General features: G+C 43.3%; 1 protein-coding gene across 1 annotated transcript in view; it reads left to right on the forward strand.

The window, feature by feature from the left end:
* Positions 1-27,751, forward strand: part of LOC114068512 (guanine nucleotide-binding protein G(q) subunit alpha) — a 152,621-nt gene that overhangs the window by 33,776 nt on the left and 91,094 nt on the right. Inside the window, exon 2 of the mRNA XM_027904687.1 lies at positions 14,242-14,426. Coding sequence (XP_027760488.1) covers positions 14,242-14,426 — 185 coding nt within the window. The remainder of the gene's footprint in view (positions 1-14,241; positions 14,427-27,751) is intronic.

The following is a 27,751-nucleotide window of genomic DNA, read 5'->3' on the forward strand; positions in this document are numbered from 1 at the left end:
AACTCCTACCTGAAATCCAATGTGGTTTCAGAGCCAATAGGGGTACCACAGACATGGTATTTGTTCTCAGACAACTGCAACAGAAGTGTAGAGAACAGAACAAAGGACTCTATGTTACCTTTGTTGATCTCACCAAGGCTTTCGATACTGTGAGTAGAAAAGGTCTGTGGCAGATTTTGGAAGGTTTAGGATGTCCCCCAAGTTCCTCAAAATGATCACCTCTCTTCATGAGGACCAGCGCGACCAAGTCAGATATGGTAATGCACTTTCGGAGGCCTTTCCAATAACCAATGGTGTGAAGCAAGGCTGCGTTCTTGCACCAACTTTGTTCACAATCTTCTTCAGCATGATGCTCCAAAGGGCCATGGCAGACCTCGATGAAGAAAACAGTATCTACATCCGATATCGTACCGATGGGAGCCTATTCAACCTAAGGCAAGTGAAGGCCCACACTAAGACCTTAAATCATCTTGTCTGCGAGGTGCTTTACGCTGATGATGTAGCCCTTGTCCCACACAGAAGTAGCTCTGCAGTGTTAAACCTCCTGCTCTGCAGAGGCTACTGAGCTTTTTGGGCTGGAAGTCATCTTGAAGAAGACAGAAGTTTTCTATCAGCCTGCACCTCAGGAAGTCTTCCATCATCCCCATATCACCATCGGCAAATCAGAGCTCAAATCAATTCAATTACCGGGGAAACATCATCTCCTCGGACGGTAAGATTGATGCAGAAATAGACAACAGGTTAGCAAAGGCATACAGAGCTGTCGGTAAACTCCATAAAAGAATGTGGAGAAACAAACACCCAAAGAAAAGTACAAAGAGCCGCATTTACAGAGCCATTGTACTGTCTACTCTTTTATATGGGTCTGAATCATGGGTCATTTACTGCCACCACTTGCATCTCTTAGAACGCTTCCATCAGCGCTGCCTCCGTACAATCCTAAACATCCACTGGATGGATTATGTGACCAACACGTCTGTCCTTGAACAGGCAGCAGTCACGAGTATTGAGGCCATGCTGCTGAGAACACAACTGCATTGGGCAGGGCACATCTCCAGGATGCAGGACTACCGCCTCCCTAAGATTGTGCTCTATGGGGAACTTACCACTGGCTGCCACAAGAGAGGTGCCCCGAAGAGGAGATACAAGGACTGCCTGAAACAATCCCTCAGCCTTGGTCATATTGATCACCACCGTTGGTCTACCCTGGCCTCCAATTGGGAGGCCTGGAGACACACCATCTATAATGCTGCTGCTTCTTTTGAGAACACATGCAGGATCACTCTCGAGGAGAAAAGACAATGCAGAAAGAATCGCCTCTTGTCGGTATCACCTAGGGAGTCTTTCTGCTGTTCCTTCTGCAACCGAACTTGTCTATCTCGCATTGGCCTTTTTAACCATCAGCATGCTTGTAGCAAGCGTGGGTAGAGCCTTTCTCAAATCTTCGTTCGCGAAGCCTAGCAATGATTTAATAATATAAGAATTGCTGCTTGACACAAATATTGAACTTTAACAAAAGTATAACTATTTCTATCAGTTCTGTTTTCAGTAAAGAGATGTTTATTCTGGCTTTGGTATGATAAAGCAGTTAGGTTTTAAAACTTTTACACATTTTAAGAAACAAAGTGCTCTGCAGTACCCTTTGATTTCATGGATGAAGGCCCTTAATACAAGTGGGAGGTCAAGAGTTAAAGTTACTCTGTCAAAAAAGACCATACAAATGTAAAATATGTGAAATATTAACTCCCCCTTTGGAAAGTGTACTTTTATCTTTTTGCACTTCAGTTTTCAACATATTAAAAATTAACAAATTGCATAACATACCAGGTTTTAATTTGCATTTCTGATGTATACAAATATATATCAAGTATACTTTCCAGATAGTGCTTATTTAAAATATCAAATAGGAAATTGAGTACCAAATATTTTCTCTACAGTTTCTGAAAGAAAAATGTACAAAGTTGTATTTCTGTGGTAAATTTGTGGGTTTGTTTTTTCCTAGATATGTTTTCATACATGATAATTATGTATAATACTAGAAAACATCAAGAGATCCAGACTCATCTTTTCCATTTATAATCACTGAAATTTCATTCAGTGGAGAAAAATGTTAGTCTGTGCGATTGGAGGGGGAGAATAGGACAAATTGGGAGGAGCTGTTGATTCCCTCGAGGATAGAGAGGTCTTAGAGAGAGAGCTTGATAGATTAGAGTGCTGGGCAATTGCCAACCTTGTGAAATTCAAGAACAACAAATGCTGGATTCTGTACCTGGGACAGTTTAATCTTGGATGCAAATATAGATTGGGGGTCAAGAGGCTGGAGTGCAACTCTGCAGAAAGGAGTCTGGAGGTTTTGGCTGATGATAGGTTCAAAATGAGTCAACAATGTGCCCTGGTGGCCAAAAGGGTCAACTATGTCCTGGGGTGCATTAAGCACATTACAGCTAACTCATCGAAAGAAGTATTGGTCCCACCATACTCAGGACTGGTGCAGCCTCACCTTGAGTACTGTGTGCAGTTTTGGGCTCCACAATATAAGGAGGGCAACAAAGATGGTGAAAGGCCTCGAGAGCATGAATGATGAGGAGCAGCTGAGGATACTTAGGTTTGCTCAGTTTAGAGAAAACTGCAGGGTGACCTCATTGCTGTCTACAACTTCCTCAAGGGGGGCAGCAGAGGGGAGGTGTTTAACTATTCTCTGTTGTGTCTGATGACAGGACATGAGGGAATGGCTTAAAACTGTATCAGGGGAAAATCAGATTAGATATTAGGAAATCATTTTTCACTGAAAGGGTGCTCAAGCACTGGAACAATCTCCCCAGGGAAGTGGTCATGGCCCCAAGCCTGCTGGTGTTCAAGAAGTGTTTGGACAGTGCTCTTAGGTTAGCATTTAGGTTGCACTATGTAGTGTCAGGAGTTGGACTCTATGATCCTCATTGGTCCCTTCCAACTCAGGTTATTCTATGCTTCAAAGCATATTCTGTTTTATCATTTTGTAGTTTCGTTTCTGAAGGATGTGTGCCAGGAAAAATAGTATTAATGCAATAAATTGTGCATGATGTTTGTATATAAGGGGTTACTGCTGCACTTAAGCAACTAGACTGCCTTCCTGGCTCTGCTATGAGTGTGCTATCAGTCAATGTTTTGATCTTTTCATAGTGCCAATCATGGAAATTTAAAAGGTCCAAAATATATAAAAGTAGTTTGACTTCAGTGTTGTAATAATAGTCTTAAACCCCTCTACCAGTAATAATGCTGTAATTATGGCAGTTTTGCTTAGTTAACTTTAGAGATTAATTAATTCCAACTTTTCCTTGTTTTCTTGTAGCTAATAACACTGCTTGTTTTATTCTGAGTTATTCTAATTGTGGGGGAAGTATCTGAGCAATCCCTAGACATGCATGTATTTGGTGTTCTGCCACTACTAAGCAGCTTTATTTTCACCTAAAGAGGATTTACTTTTTTACAGAAATATTTGATTTCATAGTTTAAAAAAAAACATGAAACTTTCTGTGTTTTTTATGAGTAACAGTATAAAATTACATTTTTATATATGTATGTCTAGTATTGTACTTTCTTTTGTGTGACTATATAAAAAAAGACATTGGATCCAGTTCTGTTCCCTTACAGACTTGTAGAAAAGTTGAAGATAGGAGTAAAAATAGTTTTAATTCAGCACCATTGAATCGCAATTTTTGCAAATTTTAGTATACGTTTTCATCTCCAAATAGTTTATCAGCCTTAGGCTGACAAAGCCTTAGTACACTGCCACACAATTAAAGAATCACAAAGAATCACCAACTCCTTTGGGTTTATTTTCGTTTGTCTATATATTGCAATTCTTTATAGACTCACGAAGAGTAAATATTCTGAAGTACTGTTTTCTCTAATGTAATGCAGATGGCTTTATCAGTATGTTTTCTTTCCAATTGTGTATGATTTTAATTGCTACCTAAACTCCCACTAAAGAATTACAAGCTTCAAGTTTTACTTATTTTTAAAACCGAGTAGATGATACGACCATGTTCTTACCATCTCAGTGGCTATGTTTGTATTTGTTACGACCTGCCCCAGGAAGGGAGTGGGTGGGGGGTTAATCTAGGTTCTTATTAATAAATCCCTTGGGGTGGATTAGAGTGAAACGACACTAAATAATCGGTGTTTGAAAACATATATATGTAGGGTTTGTTTCAGAACAATTTTGTTTCAAAGGCAAACAGGTATGTTGTCATTTTGGGTGTTATCATCATCTATATCTCTCATCTATAGCAATATGGCATAAAGATAACCTTTAGAGAAAATGCATAAGGGAAAGAAAGGAAAGACAGGATAAGGGTAAGGGAGAGTAAGGGAAAGAGGAGAGTGGAAAAATGCATATAGTCACCGACCACAGGGTCCAGCGATGGAACTTGGTAGTTTCAGCTTCCATGTCTGTCAGTTGAAGTGATGGTCTTGATCCATTGGGGGTAGGGGAGGGAAGCCCACACACTCAAAGAAGTTATGAGTTATTAATTATATCCATGGATAGTGTCACAGGCCATGCCACAAGCCTCCAAGGTCTCCTGGACCTGCACAGAGTTCCTGTGAGGGGCATGGTAAAAAAGGGGTTTTCCTGCCTTTCAGGATTGGCGGGGCGATGGGCTTTGATGGGCCAACAGTCGCCTCTTCCCAGCCTGCAAAAGTCCCCTGGTATCCTAGAATGTGTAAATCGTTAACAGTTTTAGTCTCTGTGTCTCAGACGCAGGAAAGCAGGGACACTCAATATGAGAATCAGCATGCTCCGTTTATTGAACACACACCACAGCAAAATATAGGATAGGTAATGAGCTTTTTAATATTCTGTAATTTAACTACATGATTGATAAGAACCCTAGAGGTCCGGACCGCCTTTATTTCTTGTTTGTGGAGACCCTCAGTTTTTCATTTTCCCAGGTTGTAGCAATAACAAGATCTTGTTATTGAGCAACGGCTATCGCTAAGAGATTGGCATGACCTTGCTTGGACAGCAGCTACACCAACTGTGCTTAAAGTTGCTGAGTCGATACCCTCCCAGCTCCTGTGGGTCTGCATGCCTCTTTTCATGTAGCCAGTTCTCCACAATTCCCCTGTTTTTGTTTTGGACCAATAAGGCTGATTTTGTTATTTGCACTAGTCTACACACCATACAGCTAAATACTATGCGAACTATAACACACATTATTAATATGATAACTAACCAGCGTATGCTAAGCTCATACCCCATCCAGCAATGCCACCCACGTCATGACAAAGATTCTTATTTCATGTTTTACTTCCCACTTAATACTCCCAATAATTCTCTGCTCATGAGATTTAAAGTGTTACACCCTCATAGTTGTGTAAGCCTGTAAATTTTTGCAATGCTCTTAGTAAAGTATCCTGTCTCCATTCATGCTGGCAATGCAAACACTATAGAGATGAGAGCAAAGACTGATGAACCCAAAAAATTTGTTTACAACCTCCATACTCAATCTTTACCCATGCATGACACTTTTGATCTTTACACTGCAGACATGCTAAGTGTGCTACAGTTCCAGGATGTATAGTCCGTAAGGTGGCAGCCAACTCCACTAGTTGGTCATAAGTTGTCCACCACAGCAGGTGATGAGGAAGCAGATGGTTCACCGTTTGCAGAAGTGGTCTCAGGGTGTGCTGGAGACGCTTCAGAGCTCGATCCCAATCTTGGTGCATCGCCATGATGTCCTGGAGCAGGTTTGGCCCACTTGCTGGGGACCCAGACGTTACCTGTAGAGGTAGAAACATAAAGATACCCTCTCCCTATGAATATTACTTTTGCCGGACCTTCCCACAATCCAGTGGTGGGATTCTTATACCAAACCCACATTTCACAGGGGCGGTTTGATTCTGTTTTTTGTTGAAAGTGACACTGCACAGGCGGGAATGTGTGATCTCCAAAAATACAGAGATGATTTAGTACAAATAGGGCTTTAGCTAATTTCTCCCATGGGTCCTGAATCTCGGTGTACTTCTCAATGTAGCGTTTTAGGGTACTATTTGCTCTTTCTACAACTGCTTGCCCCGTAGGGGAGTGTGGGATACCTGTAATATGTTTGACCTCCCACAGTCTCAAAAACTGGGCTACTGAGTTGCTACAATAGGCTGATCCCTTATCTGTTTTTATTATTTGGGGTACTCCCATTACTGCAAAACAAACAGTAAGATGTCGCTTGACATCTCTTGCCTTTTCCCCTGCTTGGGCCGTAGCCCACAGCATGTGGCTGCAAGTGTCTATAGTTACATGAATGTACTTTAGGCGACCAAAAGAGGGAATATGAGTAACATCCATTTGCCAGATTTCATTGGGGCCTGTTCCCTTGGGGTTGACACCTATTCCTAGGCCTATACCTTGATTGTGATAGCTGCAAGTGGGACAGGCTTTTACAATAGCTCTCGCTTCACTAAGGGGAATGTTAAAAGTTTTATGCAGCCCTTGTGCGTTCTGGTGAAAGGTATTGTGGCTTTCTCTGGCTCTTGAAAAGGCACGAGGTAAGCACTGTTGTGCTGCACTAACAAATTGATCTGCTTTGCTGTTACCCTCTCCTAACCCTATAGGCCATTGATGGCTGCGAACATGCAATACAGCATACGGTGCAGTTCGTTGAAATATTGCACTTTGCATCTGCAAAAGAAGCAAAAACAGTCATTGATTTTTTGTCTTTGATCATGGCATTCTCTATGCGGTTAGCAACTCCAACTACATATAGGGAATCTGAAACGATGTTGACTGGTTCGTGTAATGGCCAGTCTTCACGAACGAAGAACCGGGGAAGGTCTTTACACCTTCCAGCCTGCGCATTGGATTTTTTAGGTGAGACACAGTGTGTGCGGAACTGAGCCCACCCTTTAATCCTAAGGTTCATCTGCCGGGGCCAAGAGAGCTTGGACGGTGGCAGTGAGGTCCTCAGGACGTAGATGGATTGCCTTACAGGGCTAACGAGCTCCATCTGCTCAGGGAGTGGCCCCGACCGGGAATTGAACCTGGGTCTCTGCGGTGACGGCGCAGCGCCTTTACCCTCTAGACCACCAGGGGCTCCCTACTGGTTCGTGTAGCCACTTTGTCAAGAACCAGACAACAGCCAACAGCTCAAGTGTCTGTAAACTGTCTTCAGGCTGAGCATCCAAAATATGATGGTACCACTGATCGCCAATTTTCTATGTTGCTGCCGCTTTCCTGGAGCGCTTCCCTGTATCGGTAAAAACGGTAACAGCAGATTGCAGTGGGCGCTGGGAGCATTTTGGGATGACAAACCAACTCTGATTTACCATCCAGCTTAATACAGGTGATTGTAGGGGCCATGTTGTAATGGGAGTTCCATCGGTTAGGAGAGCACTCTGTAATTCCGTCGAGTTTCCCATATACCAGTCGAGATCTTTCTTTAGCATTGGCAACTGAATTTCATCAGGTTGTTGACCCATTATCTGCAGGATACGGTTGCGACCTTTCCTGATTAGGTCAGCTAAGGTAGTTACTTGTTCTTGTACGGTACACTTTGGTTGTAATGGTGGTGCCAGCCATTCCAGTACAATGGGTTTTTGTATTCCTGTATCCTTCTCCCCTGTTTTTGTTTTAATTTGAGTAACGGCTGCAAGAAAATGTCTGTTACTATTCAGAATAGTGAGGTTCAATGGTTGATTTAACTGGAGGCGATGTGTGGTATGATTGACCACCATCTGTGGTATTAATTTTAGCAGGTCTCGTTGCTTGGGAGTGATCATAACAGCTGAGGATGGATCTGTGCCCCTAAGAAGGGGCCGAAGGCTGTCTAAGATGTCGTTTGGGATGCCTATGACAGGACGAAGCCATTGTAATTCACCTAGCAGCTTTTGGGCATCATGTAAGGTTTTTAGCTTGAGGTTAAGTGACAGTTTTTGAGGCCGCACATGAGAATTAGTGATGGTCCAACCCAGGTACCGCCAGGGACTACTCTCCTGGATTTTTTCCGGAGCTATGGCTAGGCCATACATATGGAATGTAGAAATGATGTGCTGTTTCTTTTGGCTGCCAAGCGGCACTGGACTGGCAAAAAGAATATCATCCATATAATGATAAACAATAACATCAGGCCATGCTGTCCACAAAGGCTGTAGAGCTGCATCAACATACAACTGACAGAGAGTAGGGGAATTTTTCATGCCCTGGGGTAACATCGTCCATTCATACCTTTGGGCAGGTGCCTCTCCATTCAGAGATGGTAAGGTAAAGGCAAAGCACTGCTTGTCTTGTTCATGTAAGGCAATAGTGAAAAAACAGTCTTTCAAATCAACAATTAGGAGGGCTCAATCTTCAGGGAGCATGGCAGGGTTAGGGAGGCCAGGCTGCAGCGCTCCCATAGCCTGCATCTGGTTATTGACTGCGCACAAATCATGAAGAAGGCGATATTTTCCAGATTTCTTTTTTACAACAAAAATAGGGGTATTCCATGGGCTAGTTGATAAGCGTAAATGGCCTTGTTGAAATTGCTCCTGAACCAATTGATGAGCTTGTATAAGACTTTCCCGTTTTAAGGGCCACTGTTCAACCCAGATCGGTGTATCAGTCAGCCACCGAAGGGGAATAGGGAAAGTCCAAACAGCGGCCACATTCATAAAGGGAGATCTGTAGTTAACACACAGCCAAGCTGGGCCAGCACATCTCGGCCAATTAGGGCTTGCACGGTGTCGGGAAGCGGCAAAACAGACACAGAAGTGGATACTGAACGACCATCGAGTGTAATGAGAACTGGAGGTGACTGTCGGGCCACCGTTAGACCTCCCACCCTAGCAACAGAGCCTCCAGTAGTATAGGTGGACCAATTCAAGGGCCACTTTTGTTCAGCAACAACGGTGCAGTCAGCACCTGTATCCAGCAGGGCAGACAGGGTGAGACTTTTGCCTTGGTATTGAATAGAAATTGTCTTTTGTGGTCTACGCTTAAGATCTACAGTCAAAAGGGCACAAGCACCTGTGGAGCCAAACGCACCGTCGCCTCGATCCACAAGCACTCCTGCCACCAGCTGTGGCAACAGGACAAGCTGGGCTATGCGAGACTTGGCTGGAACATGCATTGGTGGATACAGTGTATAAACCATGATTTGTATATCCCCATGATAATCAGCATCAATAACTCCAGGTATCACAAAAAGTCCCCTGATGGAGGCAGAAGAGCGACCAATTAACAAAGCACCCACTGAGTGTCCATTAACACGCAGAGGTCCTTTAATTCCTGAAGAGATCCGTTGGGGTTGTGTATCAACAAGAGTAAAATCTATTGCTGTTGCCAGGTCAATGCTGAGGCTGCCGGAGGTTGCTGGTCGCAGGTCACCGAGGGTGTTGGAGGTGCCAGGAACGGGTTGGAGGGAACTCCCTGCACCGGGAAAGCAGCCGCTTGTGGGTTCACCATTTGTGTCGTAGCGCGGGGACCCCTCGCGCTGTTCTTGGCATTTCCCGATCTCCTTCGTCATGCAGCAGTGTTGTGAGAATTAGAACGACAAGATTGACACCACACCTCTCTGACCATGCAGTTCCGACGTACGTGGCCTTCTGCCCCCCAGTGAAAGCACCGTATTTTCTGTGGCTGTGTCCCCGGGGTCCTTGGGGGTGCTTGCAAGGGTGCAAGAGCAGCTAAAACCTGAGCCTGAGTAGCCTGAGCTTGCTCCTTAAGTCTATTCCCTAAGTTTGTTATGGCATCTACCAAAAAGGCATTTTGGCCCAGGGGTATCTGGGAGGTATGTTCTAATAAGTCTTCTATAGTCCAGTCCCCAGGCATGGACAGAATAACATTTTGGGTGGTAGCATTGCAATTCTGTAATGCACACTGCTTTAACAGTGCCCCCTGCATGTACTCAGGTACTGCAGCAGCTTGAATAGTGCTAGCGACCCTATCAATAAAAGCACCAAAAGGTTCATCTCGATTTTGTTTAATCCCCATATAAGATGGTATACCCCCTGGGGCTTTAACACGATCAAGAGCCGCTCGTGCTAGCTGCATCGACTCCCTTACTTTGTTGGCACCTAATAATGCCTGTGCTTCGGTGCGTGCATAGGCACCAAGCCCCATAAGCTCATTTAAAGTGACCCTGTGTAATGGGTCTCCGGGTTGCCGGATAGCTGCAACCGAATTCTGGCATAATGTTTGCCAGTGAGGATTAAAAAGTAACTGTTGGTGCTGGGACAAAATTAATCGCATTATACTTTTTGTATCATTCGGCAGCAGTAAGTTATTTTGCAACACATAATTCAAAATCTGCTTAGTGGGTTGTCCGTGGATTCCACACTCATTCACAGTCGCATGCAGCTGAGATAGTAATTTCCAATCTAGGGCAGTAATGGTTGCCGTTAACCCCCCCGCGGCTGCTGGTGTGTAAACTACTGGGAAGGCTCCCGTTATTGCATCAGCCTCTTCCTGATCACCAGCGGCAAGGGCGTCCCGAGCTATAGCTTGCCACAGTTTTTGCCTTTCGTTACCAGCCATGTCGACGGCTAATGACGTAGGCTCGTGCGCCAGCAGCTCAGGAGGTGGAGGGGTGGGGCAGTGCTCGGCGCCGCCGTCTCCAGTATCTCTCACGGGTGCCGTCGGCACTCGTGGAGTAGCTGCAGGGAGTGCCGGAGTAACGAAAGCAGAAGATACCGCTCCCGGTGGCAAATGCACTACCTGGGTGGCCGGTGGCAGCGGGCAAGAATTTTGTTCCCGCGGTTGTGAAGCCGCCGCGAACGCAGCGGCATCAAGGCGTTCTGAGGCAGCTTTGGCAGCCTTTTGCTCTGCCTGGTGTTGTTTAAAAGCATTAGCAACAGCTCGCCAAGCTTTCCCGTACTTTTTAGCTGTCTTATCATCATTTAATACAGCTTCCCACAACTTATCTCCAAAAATTCGCCACTCTTCTACACAGAAAATTGTATTAGGATCTATAAAACTCCGAATATAGCTACTCCTAATGCTAACAACCCCTGTAAGTCCTTATCTAAATTAATATCTTTAATGCCTCGCTTTTGTAAAAAGCACTTAAGCAAATCATGCATCGCTTGTCTTTCCATACCTGTACAGGATATTTTTAAACTGTTGCAGCCCTTGCAAGACACCGGCGACGCTTTATCGGCTGAGACCCGTATATGCGGTCGCTCAGAGCGCGGAGCTAAGTCTTTTGCCTCCCTGCGGTTGAGACCCGTTCAGACGGTTGCTCGGGGCGGGGGGGGCCAGCTCTTTCGCTTTCCCGTGCTGTGGTCGGGACCGACGTTCGTACGCATTGGACCGTGGTGTGCTGGGTTCGTCAGAATCTCGCTCGTTTGGGTGCCATTTGTCGCAGACGCGGGAAAGCAGGGACACTCAATATGAGAATCAGCATGCTCCGTTAATTGAACACACACCACAGCAAAATATAGGATAGGTAATGAGCTTTTTAATATTCTGTAATTTAACTACATGATTGGTAAGAGCCCTAGAGGTCCGGACCGCCTTTATTTCTTGTTTGTGGAGACCCTCAGTTTATCATTTTCCCAGGCTGTAGCAATAACAAGATCTTGTTATTGAGCAACGGCTATCGCTAAGAGATTGGCATGACCTTGCTTGGACAGCAGCTACACCAGCTGTGCTTAAAGTTGCTGAGTCGATACCCTCCCAGCTCCTGTGGGTCTGCATGCCTCTTTTCATGTAACCAGTTCTCCATATCTCTGACAGTATTTTATGATTTTTTTTTGAGTAATATGGATTTCCTCTTAAAGAAACAATATTTTGACCAAAAATGGAAGCTACTTTGTATTCCAATGATTTAGAGGGCTTTGATGCAAATGATTGTCTTATGTATTAGTTAAAACAAAGTTTTTAATAAGATTTAATCCTGTCAAAATGCGTACGATATACTATTCTGTGCTTTATGGGTTCATATTGAACAGACTCTTGTACTAAATGTGGGACATATCTTTCAGGAAAAAATGGAAAATTATTAAGGCAATGTGCAATATGGTGTTTTATTTCACTTCATATATATAAGAACATGACTCCATTGTGTAGGTTTCAGAAAAAGGGAAAAATTGAGATCTGAGGGTAGCCTGAAACATTTAATTTTTTTAGCATGCAATAGTTCTACATTGCCTGAGTCTGTAATTTTATAAACTCTTGAAAAAAAGTAACATTCTCTTCCTTCTGGTAGATTACATCCTGGTGGCCGGTTAATGTCCTGCAGAGATGATCTGTATATTTGGTGCTTTGCTCTTGATCACAGCAGTCTGGGGATCATAGTGAAGGCTGATTGTAGATGCAAGTTTGGTCTAACCTTTCAACTCTGGAGAAGTTTTATTGCAACAACAACCATTTGTGTTTCCACAAAAAAAGTAAAATAGGCCTGTATATAACATTGTGTTTGATTTTCTGGGAATGTGTGTGTAAAGAAGACTTGTGTTAAAAGTTTGGTTTAAACATGGGGGAGATGGGGCTGAAGGTTTCAAAACAAAAATCCACAGTGTCACGGTCTGTTTGGATCTCAAATTTTCAGGACAACATACTCTGTGATTTAAACTTTATATCATGGTCTTATTAAGAAATACAACAAACAGGCTCAATCCCCTTTTGACCAGACTACTCTATCATGTGAATTCACTTATTCACCATCGAAGTCATAAGGTTTCATAACTTAAAACCCATAACTCTTAATATTGTGTACCTATGAGCAAAAGGAAAGAATTAGTTACGTAACCAACAGTGAGAATGCTCATCCTTTCTCTTCCATCATGGTGAGAGCGTCTCCTGTATCACATGAAAGCCTCAGCAGTCCAGCTGCTGTTGGAGCCACTTCAAAAGATTTTTGGATAAGCTTATATTTTATACCCTCCAGCTTGGAGATTTGGTCTATACCATTTCCATAATTTAGCAGATTCTGATGAGACTGCCAGAATAAAGGTAATGGCTGAAGGAGACAACAATTTGCAGGTGATAATGGTTGAATATTGTCTCTTTAGCTCTTCCTGGCCACCTGTCCTGCCTACCTGATGCTTTGACTTTGACCTAATGGTGCTGCTCCCAGCATACCTCAGGCCATAGCAGGAGCTGCCTTAGCCAGAAAATTAAGCAGGAGTTGAATGAACAGTCATGCATAGTAAAGACAAAATCTTTTAGAGACTTCAAGGTTATATTTTGTAGTGTACTTCCTGAAGTACTTAAGAGTTGCAAGCACAGAATCATGCTTTACCCTTGCATTGCACTGCTTGTGAAATACATTGCTCTGAAACACCTAAAATATCATGTAAAACATAAGGCTTTCTTTGTCCTGGGAGCCAAATATTAGATCATAAATGAGGCCTGAAAGCTTTATAAAAATGATCAAAATAAAATCTAGGCTGAAAGGTTAAGAAGTACTGCACACAGGTAAATGCATTACATTTCTTAGGGAGCTAAGAAACTAGGTGAACATACAGCATTCTGTGCAACTGTTTGTTTTAAATTTCAATTCCTCCTTATAAGTTATTCATATGATTTGTTTGCTTAGATAAGCTCTCCTAATCACAGAGAGAATGAATTGGGTCAAAGGAAAAATGCTGTGTGATATATTTTGTGTGAAATTCCAAATAAGCAAATCTTAACTTTAAATTGTTAAACATGAAGAATGTTAATTTATTTGTGCTTTGTGTAAAGTACAAAGATGCAAAGAAATTTAAAGAAAGTAATGACTCCCTATTAACAAATATGAGCCAAATTTTACTTAAAACTGATTTTATATATTTCTGAGGTTGAAGTTTGCACAACTGTAATTGTTATATTATGTCTTTCTAACAAATTTATGTATTGGTTGTATATTGCTGTTTAAGATAATGTCATGAAAGTTGGCCAAGCAAACTATTTTTTTTTTTTTTTTACTCTTAATTTTTGTGATAGAACATCTCATAGAAATTCCCTATTGTTGAGAACTATATCTTCAGGAATGGAAATTTATGCTTATAATTTTAAATACACAGGGGTGTATTCTAGATTTTTTGGAGAGTATATTTTTAGTTATTAGTTTAGTTATTAACTCATTACTATCTTTTTTAATTCTACTTCTATTTTGTCTTCAAAATAAAAGTTTCAATTCGTTGTTGCTTCAGTTGTTACTGTGTTACTGCTGTTTTGATATTGAACTGATCCTTGTAGGCAGCACCATAACCACTTGACAGTGTTCTGCCCTGCACTGAACAAGCTGTCTGCTTTGTGCAGAAGTCATGTTTGTGTCCAGTGGCTGAAGTATATTCTTCTTGCAGGCACAGGAGAGAGTGGCAAAAGCACATTCATCAAACAGATGAGAATCATTCACGGATCAGGTTACTCTGATGAAGACAAAAGAGGATTTACAAAACTGGTGTACCAGAATATATTTACAGCAATGCAGTCCATGATCAGAGCCATGGATACCCTGAAAATCCCATACAAGTACGAACATAATAAGGTGAGATTTTTGTTTATTTCCATAGTTGAAACTTTTCCTCTTTTATCTTTAGGAAATGTACTGAAGGTCTCTAAAAATTATAAATCACATACAAATTATATTTTACCTAAAGTTTAGAAGAAAAGGGCTTCTTCCAGTCCTGCCTCTAGTTCTCTGCCCTTTGCACTGCTCTGACAATACAGGTGCTGTTCTTAACAAGACTGTCTGGAGGGTTTGTTATTGCAAGAAGGTAAAGGGCAGGCTGGTGTTTGCCCTGTGACAGAGTTGCTTTGAATCCCTTCTTTCACTTCTCTAATCCTCATGTGCATCAGAGTTCATGAAATGTATGCCTTGGCTGGGGCAAGTAATACTGTGAAAAAAACGGTTATGATTAAGGTATTTTCGTGCTAATTAAGTTTTATTTCAGGTTGATGACTTTGCATTTGTCTTCACGTGACCAATAGGACAGTGTAGCAGTTGTATTAATATAATAAATAAAAGGTCCTTGGGACTAGGCAATGTGGTGTGTAACAAATGCCTTGCTTTATTGGAAGAGACAAGGGCTTATATAGTAGTTTCAAATGGTGACACATCACAACACATGACCTTCTCAACCAATCTTAAACAAGCATTCAACTGTACATGTTTGATAGAGTACTTAAAAACTACAACTCCCAGGATGCTTTGCTAGCACCCATCCCATAACCAGACCACACAGGGCAGAGTTTAAATTTGGCTTGTTTTGTTTTAGTTAACCTTGTTACCTAATTTGTATACAGTGTAACAATAGATTGCATGTCCATGTTTTGCAAATTTGGAGGTTTTCTTGAATATTTTCAAAATGTAACTTATGTGCCAAGTAGTTTGCTTGAAGATGTTCCTCTATTTTTAGATTTTTTTTTTTAATAAGCTATGACCCTTGTTTTGAGAACATATGCTCTCAGTATGTATTGTTGGCTGTACAAGCAGATAAATGCGCGCTCTTGGAGTGTGCGTACGTTCTTTGCATCTTGCCTCCAGTCCTTATCCAGCTATTTTTTGTTGACCAGAGAAACAAATGCTGTCAATTGTACGAGTTATACAAAAAAAGTAACTGTCACTGGAGCATAAAAAAAGTCTTGGGCACACTTGCTTCCTTTCTGGACTCTGGTACAACCATATACTGGGGGAAGAGAAAATGGAAATATGCCATGGAGTAAAGAGGTATTAACACTTCAGTTGTGTAACCCTGATGAATCCCATAGCAGTCTTTGGGGTGCCAATTGTACCACTTCATGGCTGTTTTGATATTTTGATTTGTGTTTATCCAAAAAAAAAAAAGAAAAAGACAGAGATCAAAATTATTGACTTAGGATTTTGTTTGGTCATATTTTTCTTACCTAGTCTATATCTATTTGTAATCCACAGAGGTTATGCTGTGTATGTTGTGGAATAAAAGCACCATCTTGACCTTGTGAAAAGTCTGACAGCAAACTTGTTTTTTCTAACTGTACCAGTTATAGGGCCAGACTATGTCATTTTACATTTATTAAGAGGAAATCAAAATGGAAATCAAATTTTTGTGTGTGCATTTCTATTAGTGTGTTTATTCAATTATGATTATTTTTGAGGTAGTCCAGTATTTTATTCTTGTATTGGGTTTGTGTGGCAAGGTTTTGGTAGCAGGGGCAGTACAGTGGTGGCTTTTGGGAGAAACTGCTACAAACTTCTCCTATGTCCGATAGAGCCAATACCAGATCGCTCCAAGACAGACCCGCTGCTGGCCAAGGCCGAGCCAATCAGTGATGGTGGTACCACCTCTGGGATAACATATTTAAGCAGGGAAAAAAACCCTGCACAACAACAACTGCAGCTGCAGCCAGAGAGAGGAGTGAGAATATGTGAGAGAAATGACTCTGCAGACATCAAGGTCAGTGGAGAAGGAGGGGCAGGAAGTGCTCCAGGCACTAGAGCAGGGGTTCCCCTACAGCCTGTGGTGAAGACCATGGCTGTGCTCCTGCAGCCCACAGATACAGAAAATTGTTAGTAAAGTTAAGCCTGGGAAGAAGGGTGGGGGGAGATGTTTTTAAGATTTGTTTAGATTTCTCATTATCCTGCTCTTTGTAATAAATTAAACCAATTTCCCCAAGTTGAGTCTGTTTTGCCCATGATAGTAATCCGTGAATGATCTCTCCCTGCCCTTATCTCAACCTACGAACCTTTTGTTATATTTTCTCTCCCCTGCCCATCTGAGGAGAGGGAGTGATAGAGATGCTTTGGTGGGCATCCAGCCAAGGTCAACCCACCACAATTCTTTACTGCTGGTTCTGCTCAACTAGGTGCTTGACATTGGAGAAATATGGTAGATCCAATAATTCAAAACTCCTTCAAGGATCATTTAAAACACGAATCTGCTGAGTACAAAACAAGTATCGCCTTTACACCTGCAGGGTACACTCAGACTACACTAGAATCTGTAATTGTGCAGAAACAGGATTTCTGTCTCATCTAAGTATTTTAATGGGTGTTCTGACATAGCAGAACTTTTCTGCAGTGTATTCCAGTATTTCTTTTGAACTGGGTGTAGACTGAAAGGTAATATGTTATCAATACAGTTTTTTAGAAACTTAAAAGATGTGAATAGTTTGGTTTGGAAAGGTTCTTTACTGTTATGATTTTTATTAAGTGTTAGAATCATGATGATATTCCATTAAAAAAAACCCAACACCCTCCATTTCTATGTCTAAGGCTATAATGTCATATGTTGATATATTATTTGGTAATAAAAGTAAAAAGGCCAGCTAAACTTGCTTCTTAAAGGCACATATCACAGTCAAATAGGAAGAATCTTGTGTAATTTTAAGCTCTGGAAGGGTGGGGTTTTTTTACTTAACTCACAAATCAGATAAAATGGTGTGTTTTCTGAGATGAAATATTTATATTTTTAAGAAACATTTAATATAAATTTTTAATGTTTTTTTGATGTTCCTATTTAATTTGGTTCTTTTTTTCCACCTTTCCTCTACTTTCTTTGTCAACTTGGAACTTTTTAATACTTCCTTGGTCTTTGAAAATTTAAAACATTAAAGGATTGAAAATAAAACTACTCAAACCAGCTCAAAATATACTGGATATTTGTGGGGGGTTGATCCTGACTGGATGCCAGGTGCCCACCAAAGCTGCTCTATCACTCCTTTTCCTCAACTGGACATTGGTTGAGATGAAGACTGGGAGATACTTCCTAATTACTGTCACAGGCAAAACAGACTTGGCTCGGGGAAATTAGTTTAATTTATTACCAATCAAATCATAGTAAGATAATAAGAAATAAAACCAAATTTTAAAAAACCCTTTCCCCCACCTCTCCCTTCTTCCCAGGCTCCACTGCATTTCCAGTTTTCTCTACCTCCTCCCCCTGAGTGGCGCAGGGGGACGAGGAATGGGGGTTGTGGTCAGTTCATTACATGTTGTTTCTGCTGTTCCTTCCTCTTCCTACTCTTTTCCTGCTCCAGCATGGGGTCCCTCCCAGAGGAGACAGTCCTTCATAAACTTCTCCAACATGGATCCTTCCCTGGGGTTGCAGTTCTTCATAAACTCCTCCAGCATGGGTCCCTTCCACAGGGTGTAGTCCTTCAGGAACAGCCTGCTCCAGTATGGGTCTCCTGTGGGGTCACAAGTCCTACCATCAAACCTGCTCCTGCTACCAAAACCTTGCCACACAAACCCAATATAATTTTATAAATTCTCTTGCAGTCAGTCTGTAAGGAAATGTTTTAACATTTTTCAAAAGTAGTTTGCAGAGCATTTAATTTAGATGTACAGTAAAAATTTGGGGAAGAAAATAATTTCAACATTTAGTCTCTTTTTAAAAAGTTTTTTCAACTACTTGCTATTTTATAACTAGCATGTGTTTTTTAAACCCTTTTCTGTAGTGAAAAAGTTAACTGGTTCTGTGGTAATGCAGGTGCCAGCAGTATCGGACTGAGATATCACTAAAAGATATGGAGACCATTTGACTAGTACATATTTGTACTGTGGCAGACTGTATAAAATGGATTTTTCTAAAAGAAAATTGGAGTTACTTCTCTGTTTCAAATTTTCTCATGGGGAAAGGTGTTTAAGCATATGCATGAAGAAATTAAGGAATACATGAATGGACAGATCTTTTCAGGGGTTGCAAGGGGGGTCCCTTGCACCATGGGATGTCTGCAAGGGAGAACAAAGCATTCAGGTAGTTTCTAAACTACGTTCAGGAAGTTCCTAAGAACCCTATCTGTCTGTTTTTGGATGCTCATCATTTGTGGTCTTTCTGCAGAGTTTTCTGTGTGCTGTTCTTGGATACCATATGAATCAGCAGGGTGTGTGGTGTTTTATCCATCTGACAAATAAAGCTGAATCAACAATATTTTTAATATTCTTCATTGAGATTGGGTCTATTAAGAGAACTGCTTTCTTAAGTTGCATTGGAGTTAATTTATGTGACCCAGTAGGTCTTTTTTTAATTTCTGTCATTTACTAGCTAGGACAGACAGTAGAAAACAGCCTTTTATGAATGCATCCCAAGCAGATGGTACAACCGTCTGAGGGTACTGAAATGTATGCCATATACAGAAGCCTTTTCCACATAAAATCAAATCATGGTTGTTCCACATTCTAATGTAAGTTTTCTTCGTGTCCTGCATTGCTGGATTGAACTACATGAGAATTGAATTCTATGATTTCTTTCACCGTGAGAAAGGAATGAAAATTAGATTGTTATCTGAAGCTATCCCAGTGAGAGGAAATATGCATAAATATGCTTTGGAGGGGATTTGATGATATAAAAGTAGTGATATAATTGAGATGCAGGTTGAATTGTCCAACCTACTTTTAAGGTCAGGGTTAATGCCTGAATAAGTGTATTCCGTAATGTTTCTCCAGTGTTCAAATGGTCTCATTAAGTTATTATTCCTTAAGCATGACAGTTATTTCTCAGCAGGATATAAAATAATTTTTTTTCACTAAATACCTGTGCTGGTTTTGGCTGAGAGAGAGTTCATTTTCTTCACAGTAGCTAGTATGGGTCTGTGTTTTGGATTTGTGCAGAAAAAAAAAAATTGATAATACAGAGCAGTGTTTGTTACTGCTGAGCAGAGCTTGCACAGTGTCAAGGCCTTCTTTGCTTCTCACACCACCCCACCAATGAATAGGCTGGGGGATGCACAAGAATCTGGGAGGGGACACAGCTGGGAAAACTGACCAAAGGGGGATATTCTGTACCATATGGTGTCATGCTCAGTATGTAAAGCTGGGGGAAGAAGGAAGAGGGAGATGCTCAGAGTTATGGCGTTTTGTCTCCCAAAGTAACTGTTACATCCTAGAGATGGATGAACACCTGCCTTCCAATTGGCATGCATAGCTTTTGCTTTCCCTATTAAGTTGTCTTTATCTCAGCCCATGAGTTCTCACTTTTCCAGTTCTCTCCCCCATTGCACCAAGGGGCTGTGTGGTGCTTAGTTGCTGGCTGGAGTTTAGCCATGATAACCTGTCTTACCTATTCTGGATTTGGTGATTAGATCTCTTTTATCATGTTAGGGTTGTGTGTGTGTCAGTGGTCATTTGGGGTTATATCAACTTCGGGGTTTTAGAGAATTTTAATACGGTGTTCTCCCAGTTTAAATGAGACAAGGGTCTTTTGCTGAGGATGAGTTAGGAGAAAAGACCCAAACTTCTTTCTCTAAGCAATTATAAATCCAAAATTAAAAGGCTCCGATTGAAGGAAAAGAACACATTATGGAAAAGGAAAAATAACAGCCCTTTATTAAAAGGTATGTGTGTATTAACAGAAACACAAAAAAACCCCGAGTAAAACAACCAAACAATACTCCTATACCCACAAATAATCCCCTTCAAATCAAACAGATAAACTGGATAAAAAGAAAAGTAAACAGTTCAATTTTGCGCCCTTTGGTACAATTCCAACCACAGTCATCAGGAGGCTCTGTCGTATCACTGGATATGCAGAACTTGTAATGTCCTATAGCAGTCACCAGGTGGCACTGTTAAATCACTGAAGATGCAGAACTTGTAGTGTCCTATAGTAGTCACCAGGTGGCACTGTCAGATCACTGGAGGTGCAGAACTTGTAATGTCCTGTGCCCGGCACCAGGTGGCGCTGTGGGATCTCTGGTTGCTACCATGTGGGGGGGTGTGGGAGGGGTAAGAATGCCCTCCAGGGTGTGTCAGGGAAAAAAAAAAAAAAACAAACCCAAAAAAACCTCGGTTCTCCTTCCCTTGCCACACACCCGGAAAATGGGGAGGGAGAGGGGAAAGGGAAAGGGAAAACAGCAACAAAACAGAAAATTCTCCAAATGGAAGAAAACTCATGAACTTCAGCTGGTCAGAATTCGCTTCAGGCAGGGCCTGCAGCCAGTAACAGCTAAGCAGAGAGCAGCAGCAAACTCCCCTCCGACAGGAAAACAAACCCAGGCAGCGTCTGCAACTGGCAGCAGGTCCTGAGCCAACAGACATACCAACCTCTCCTCCTGACCTGAGTTCCAGCCACCGCTCCCCCCAAAAAAACTCCTCCTCCCCTGTTGTCCAGGAGATGAGAGATAAAGGTAACATTAGCTCCTTCATCTGCCCTGTTCCCTTGGGGACTAATCTCTCGACCAAAAAAATGCCGAGGGAGCCATTTCTTTTGTTCACCTAAGTACTTATTTGATAGCTCTTACTGACTCCTATGACTAGGGGGGAAGGGAAAGGAAAAAAAATTCCTAGAAACTACCAGAACCATGACATTATCAACCCCTAATTTTTTTTTCCCTTTCCCATGCCACCATACATCTATCAAATTAAACTTCTTGAACTCCATACATACATGCATCATTCTAAACTATGTACACATTCACAAATATATAGGTACAAATACGGATACAGAGTTATGGCCTGTTCACCCTAAGATAATATCTCCTTGAGATATGCACCGGGTTTCTCCATCTTCTTGCATCATCCACCATGTGCAACCAGGTCCTTGGGCAAAAACAATTCCACGAATGGATTTGCCTTTGCTTGAGGCAAGGTTAACCCAAACTGTTTTACCTAACATACCTCTCATGTGAACCACTGGGACCTTTTCCCCGTGTACAGTGTGAAGGGACTCTGGGCAGGGCCGGCTCGAGTGTTGACTAACCATGTAGCCTTTGCTAGGTGCTGATCCCAGTGTTTGAAAGTCCCTCCACCTAATGCTTTCAGGGTAGTCTTCAACAGTCCATTGCACCGTTCAACATGCCCTGCAGCTGCTGCATGGTATGGTATGTGATAGACCCACTCAATGCCATGCTCTTTCGCCCAGGTGGTAACTAAACTATTCTTGAAGTGTGTCCCATTATCTGACTCAATCCATTCTGGGGGGCCGTGCCGCCACAGGACCTGTTTTTCGAGGCCCAAGATGGTATTTCTGACAGTGGCGTGAGGCACCGGATGTGTGTCCACCCATCCAGTGGTGGCTTCCACCATGGTGAGCACATAGCGCTTACCTTGGGTCTGTGGCAGTGTGATATAATCAACCTGCCAAGCCTCCCCATATCTGTATTTATTCCACCGTCCACCATACCACAGGGGCTTCAGTCTCTTAGCCTGTTTAATGGCAGCGCATGTCTCACAGTCATGGATAACCTGAGAGATAGCATCCATGGTTAGATCCACCCCTCGGTCTCATGCTCATCTGCAGGTGGCATCTCTGCCCTGATGGCCGGTGGCATCATGGGCCCATCGTGCTAAGAACAATTCGCCTTTGTGCTGCCAGTCTAGGTCCACCTGTGACACCTCAACTTGTGCAGCTCGGTCTGCCTGTTCATTGTTGCGATGCTCTTCATTGATTCGATTTTTGGGCACATGGGCGTCTACGTGGCGGACTCTCACAATCAGCTTTTCTACCCAGGTAGCAATGTCTTGCCATATGTCAGCGGCCCAGATGGGTTTTCCCCTACGTTTCCAATTGGTCTTCTTCCATCTGTCCAACCACCCCCACAGGGCATTGGCCACCATCCATGAGTCCGTGTAGAGGTAAAGTTTTGGCCACTTCTCTCGTTCAGCAATGTCCAATGCTAGCTGGACAGCTTTGAGCTCTGCGAATTGGCTTGATTCACCCTCTCCTTCCATAGCTTCTGCAACTTGTCGTGTGGGACTCCATACAGCTGCTTTCCATTTACGTTTCATCTCTATAATACGGCAGGAACCATCAGTAAAGAGTGCGTAGCGTATGTCTTCTTCTGGTAGTTGGTTGTATGCTGGGGCTTCCTCCGCCCATACCACCTGCTCTCCTTCTTCTTCTGCTAGACTAAAATTCTCACCTTCCGGCCAGTTCGTGATGATTTCTAGGATCCCAGGGCGATTTGGGTTTCCAATGCGAGCGTGCTGCGTGATCAGGGCGATCCATTTTTTCCAGGTGGTATCAGTGGCATGATGCGTAGAGGGCGTCTTCCCTTTGAACATCCAACTCAATACCGGTAGCTGAGGTGCCAGGAGGAGCTGTTCCTCTGTGCCAATAACCTCTGAGGCAGCTTGTACTCTCTCATAAGCTGCTAGGATCTCCTTTTCTGTTGGAGTGTAATTGCCTTCCTACCCTCTGTAGCTTTGGCTCCAGAATCCAAGTGGGCGGCCTCGGGACTCACCAGGCACCTTCTGCCAGAAGCTCCAGGAGAGACCCTTATCCCCAGAGGCAGAGTAGAGCACATTCTTCACATCTGGTCCTGTCCTGACTGGCCCAAGGGCTACAGCATGGGCAATCTCCTGTTTAATCTGTTCAAATGCTTGCTGTTGTTCAGGACCCCATTGGAAATCATTCTTCTTGCGGGTTACCAGATAGAGAGGGCTTATGATCTGGCTGTACTCGGGGATGTTCATTCTCCAAAAACTTATGACACCCAGGAAAGCTTGGGTTTCCTTCTTGCTAGTTGGTGGGGCCATTGCTGTGATTTTATCGATGACTTCAGTGGGGATCTGACGACGTCGATCTTGCCACTTTACTCCCTGGAACTGGATCTCTCAGACAGGTCCCTTGACTTTACTTTTTTTGATGACAAACCCAGCTCCCAGGAGAATCTGTATGATCTTCTTTCCTTTCTTGGAGACCTCTTCTGCTGTGTCCCCCCATACGATGATGTCATCAATGTACTGCAGGTGTTCTGGGACTTCCCCTTTCTCTAGCATAGCCTGGATCAATCCGTGGCAGATGGTGGGACTGTGTTTTCACCCCTGGGGCAGTCGGTTCCATGTGTACTGCACGCCCCTCCACGTGAAAGCAAACTGCGGCCTGCACTCTGCTGCCAAAGAAATGGAGGAGAACGCATTCGCGATGTCAGTACTGGCGTATCACCTCGCTACCTTAGACTCCAGTTTGTACTGGAGCTCCAACATGTCTGGAACAGCGGCACTCAGTGGCGGGGTGGCTTCATTCAGGTCACGATAGTCCACAGTCAATCTCCATTCTCTGTCAGACTTACGCACAGGCCAGATGGGGCTGTTGAAGGGGGAGTGGATCTTGCTGATCACTCCTTGACTCTCCAGCTCATGCATCATCTTGTGGATGGGGATCACAGAGTCTCAGTTCGTTCGGTACTGCCAACGGTGCACTATTGTAGTGGCAATTGGCACTCGCTGTTCCTCAGCCTTCAACAGTCCCACCGCAGAAGGGTTCTCCGAGAGGCCAGGTAGTGAATTCAACTGCTTAGCTGCCTCTGTCTCCACAGCTGCTATTCCAGAAGTCCATCTATGTCCCTTGGGGTCTTTGAAATATCTGTTCCTGAGATAGTCAATGCCCAGGATACATGGGACATCTCGACCAGTCACAATGGGGTGTTTCTGCCACTCCTTCACAGTCAAGCACACTTCAGCTTCCAACACGGTCATCTTTTGAGACCCTCCTGTCACCCCAGAAATGGAAATAGCCTCTGGTCCCACATGTCCTGAGGGCATTAACGTGCATTGAGCTCCAGTGTCAACCAAAGCCTTGTATTCTTGCAGGTCTGATGTGCCAGGCCATCAGATCCACACTGTCCAATAGACACGGTTGTCCCGTGCCTTTCCCTGGTTAGAGGCAGGGCCCCTCAAATACTGGTCTCTGTCCTGCTCATCACAGTTTTCTGTCTGCGAATACCGGCAGGAGGTACCTTCTAGTGGGTCAAATCCCTGCCCACGGGATACTGGCACTGCACTCACTTTCACGGACTTTGTTTTTCTCTGGTCCTTTAATTCTTGTACTCGGGCTGCCAAGACATGTGTAGGTTTCCTGTCCCACTGTCTCATGTCTTCTCCATGGTCAGATAAGAAATACCACAGCTCGGTTTGTGAGGTCTGTCTACCCTCTCCATCTGGGGGGCACCTAGTTCTCACTGGTGTCACCTGGGAACTGTTTCTCTCAATCTTTTCTAGGATTTTCTCCTGTTGATCTTGTAGTTTTGTAGCTATGGTGGTGAGGTTATTGACTGAGGTCTCTATAGAGGAAATGCGGGCTTGTAGTGATTCTTGGACCATACTGTCGTACATCCAAAGTTTATTTGCTATAAAGGTTACTGGGTCTCTCTTTTCCCCAGCCTCCAATGATGTCAGGTAGCTGACATGTGCAGATGACCCCATACGTATGAAGATCCACCACATGAGTGGTGTACATTTAACCTTGTCAGGATAGTCAGTGGTTTGAATATCCCTTCCAAACTACCTCCAACAGTGCCATTTCCCTCAGGCATTGGATCCCCTCCTCCATGGTATTCTAGCTCTTTGCAAAATGGTCTGTCTGCAAGGCCTCTCTGTAAACGAACCTTTCTCTCACAGCATCCAACAGCCACGACCAGAGAGACAGGGGTTTTGGTTCTCTCACAAATGCCTCCTCAATGCCCACATCCTGGGCAATAGACCTCAAGAACCTTGCTTTACCACCATCAAGGTTTATGGCATCACCCGTGGAGTCCCAAACTCGGATCATCCAGGCCAATGTGGGATCATTCGGGTGATGAATAATGTCTGCCCATAATTTCCGGAGGTTGTCATAAGATAAGGACTCAGTGATGATTTCTGACTCCAGATTAGCTGCCTGTGAGGGTCCTGCCTCCCCATCATCATCAACTGGGCGGGTTGATTTGGTCTTATATTTATTCTTTTGGATAGGGGCAACCTCCATTGACTTGTTTGGTCCCTTGGAGTTGGCCTTATCTGGAGTCACCCTGGTATCAGACCTCTCGATTTCACCTTTAAAAGAGAGTTTAAATTTCTCAGAGGCCATTGTATTGGAACCAAAGGGAAAATGTATGAAGAGTTGGGCAAATATACCCCCCTGTGTTTCTCCATAAGGATGGGTGCCATTATCCTTATAACCCCAAAGGAGACAGTGTAGGCTAGAGCAGTAATATATCCTTGAGAACATATCCCGGACGAAAATAACAGGTGCTGAGTTTGCTATGTCATAAAACCAATGCAAAAGCTCAAACATACTTATTGCAATGAGGGTCATAGTATCTGAGCTGAAAAACATCAACAGGTGGGACATAGATTTCGGCATAATTATATACCACAGAAAAGCAGCAATCTTAGACTTCATGGTGCCTACAGGTTCACAAACACATATAAAATCACACAAGGGCAGTTATTCCTTTTCCACTTTTCCTCTCTCAGGCCAAACGTTGGGCGCCAAAAATGCCCCAGTTAAAATGAGACAAGGGTCTTTTGCTGAGGGTGAGTTAGGAGAAAAGACCCAAACTTCTTTCTCTGAGCAATTATAAATCCAAAATTAAAAGGCTCTGATTGAAGGAAAAGAACACATTATGGAAAAGGAAAAATAACAGCCCTTTACTAAAGGGTATGTGTGCATTAACAGAAACACAAAAAAAAAACCTGAGTAAAACAACCAAATAATACTCCTATATCCACAAATAATCCCCTTCAAAAACAAACCAATAAACCGGCAAAAGGAAAAGTAAACAGCTAAACTTTGCGCCCTTTGGTGCAATTCCAACCACAGTCAGCAGGGGGCGATGTCGGATCACTGGAGATGCAGAACTTGTAATGTCTCGTGCCTGCGACCAGGTGGTGCTGTGGGATCCCTGGTTGCTGCCACGTGGGGGGGGGGGGGGGGGGGAGAAAAATGCCCTCCTGGGTGTGTCAGGGGAAAAACCAAAAAAAAACCAAAACAAAAGAAAACTCGGTTCCCCTTTCCTTCCTACACACCTGGAAAAGGGGGAGGGAGAGGGGAAAAGGAAAGGGAAAACAGTAACAAAACAGAAAATTCTCCAAATGGAAGAAAACTCATGAACTTCAGCTGGTCAGAATTCGCTTCAGGCAGGGCCTGCAGCCAGTAACAGCTAAGCAGAGAGCAGCAGCAAACTCCCCTCCGACAGGAAAAAAAAACCCAGGCAGCGTCTGCAACTGGCAGCAGGTCCTGAGCCAACAGACACACCAACCTCTCCTCCTGACCTGAGTTCCAGCCACCGCTCCCCCCAAAAAACTCCTCCTCCCCTGTTGTCCAGGAGATGAGAGATAAAGGTAACATTAGCTCCTTCATCTGCCCTGTTCCCTTGGGGACTAATCTCTCGACCAAAAAAATGCCGAGGGAGCCATTTCTTTTGTTCACCTAAGTACTTATTTGATAGCTCTTACTGACTCCTATGACTAGGGGGGAAGGGAAAGGAAAAAAAATTCCTAGAAACTAGTAGTATCATGACACTTGCTTACCAGTTGTGTCAGGAAGTTTTCTTCCACACACTCCAGGAATGTCATCAACTGTGTTGTATTTCCAATAGACATCTGGTAAGTTGAAGTCCCCCACCAGAACAAGGGCCAGTGATTGTGAGACTACTCCCATCTTCTTATAGAATATTTTATTAATCTCTTTTTCCTGGTTTGGTGGTCTATGACAGACTAACCAGGACATCTGCCTTGTTGGCCTTCCCCCTGATTCTTACTGTTGCCTAAAAGGCTGTGGAGGAAAAAGACTCCAGGTTAAATTAGGTAGGAGGTAAGAGAAGCAGCAGAGGTTTTAATGAGCCTCCAGGTTCCAGGAATACAAACCCATGCATGCGCTTTTGAACGCAGGTGTTACAACTTTTATAATTATATCATAGAATCATAGAATCATAGAATTAACTGGGTTGGGAGAGATCTCCGAGATCATGAAGTCCAACCCTTGATCCAACCCCACTCTGATTACTAGATCGTGGCACTCAGTGCCAAATCCTGCCTCATCTTAAAAACTTCCAGGGACAGTGAATCAACCACCTATCTGGGCAGGCCGTTCCAATGCCTGATCACTCTCTCTGGAAAGAACTTCTTTCTAATATCCAACCTAAACCTCCTCTGGCAGAGCTTAAGCCCGTGCCCTCTTGTCCTACTGCTGA

Source organism: Empidonax traillii, unplaced genomic scaffold, assembly GCF_003031625.1.
Source record: "Empidonax traillii isolate 1590-97213 ecotype Southwest subspecies unplaced genomic scaffold, ASM303162v1 scaffold1076:size291582, whole genome shotgun sequence".
In the NCBI taxonomy this organism is placed as follows: domain Eukaryota; kingdom Metazoa; phylum Chordata; class Aves; order Passeriformes; family Tyrannidae; genus Empidonax; species Empidonax traillii.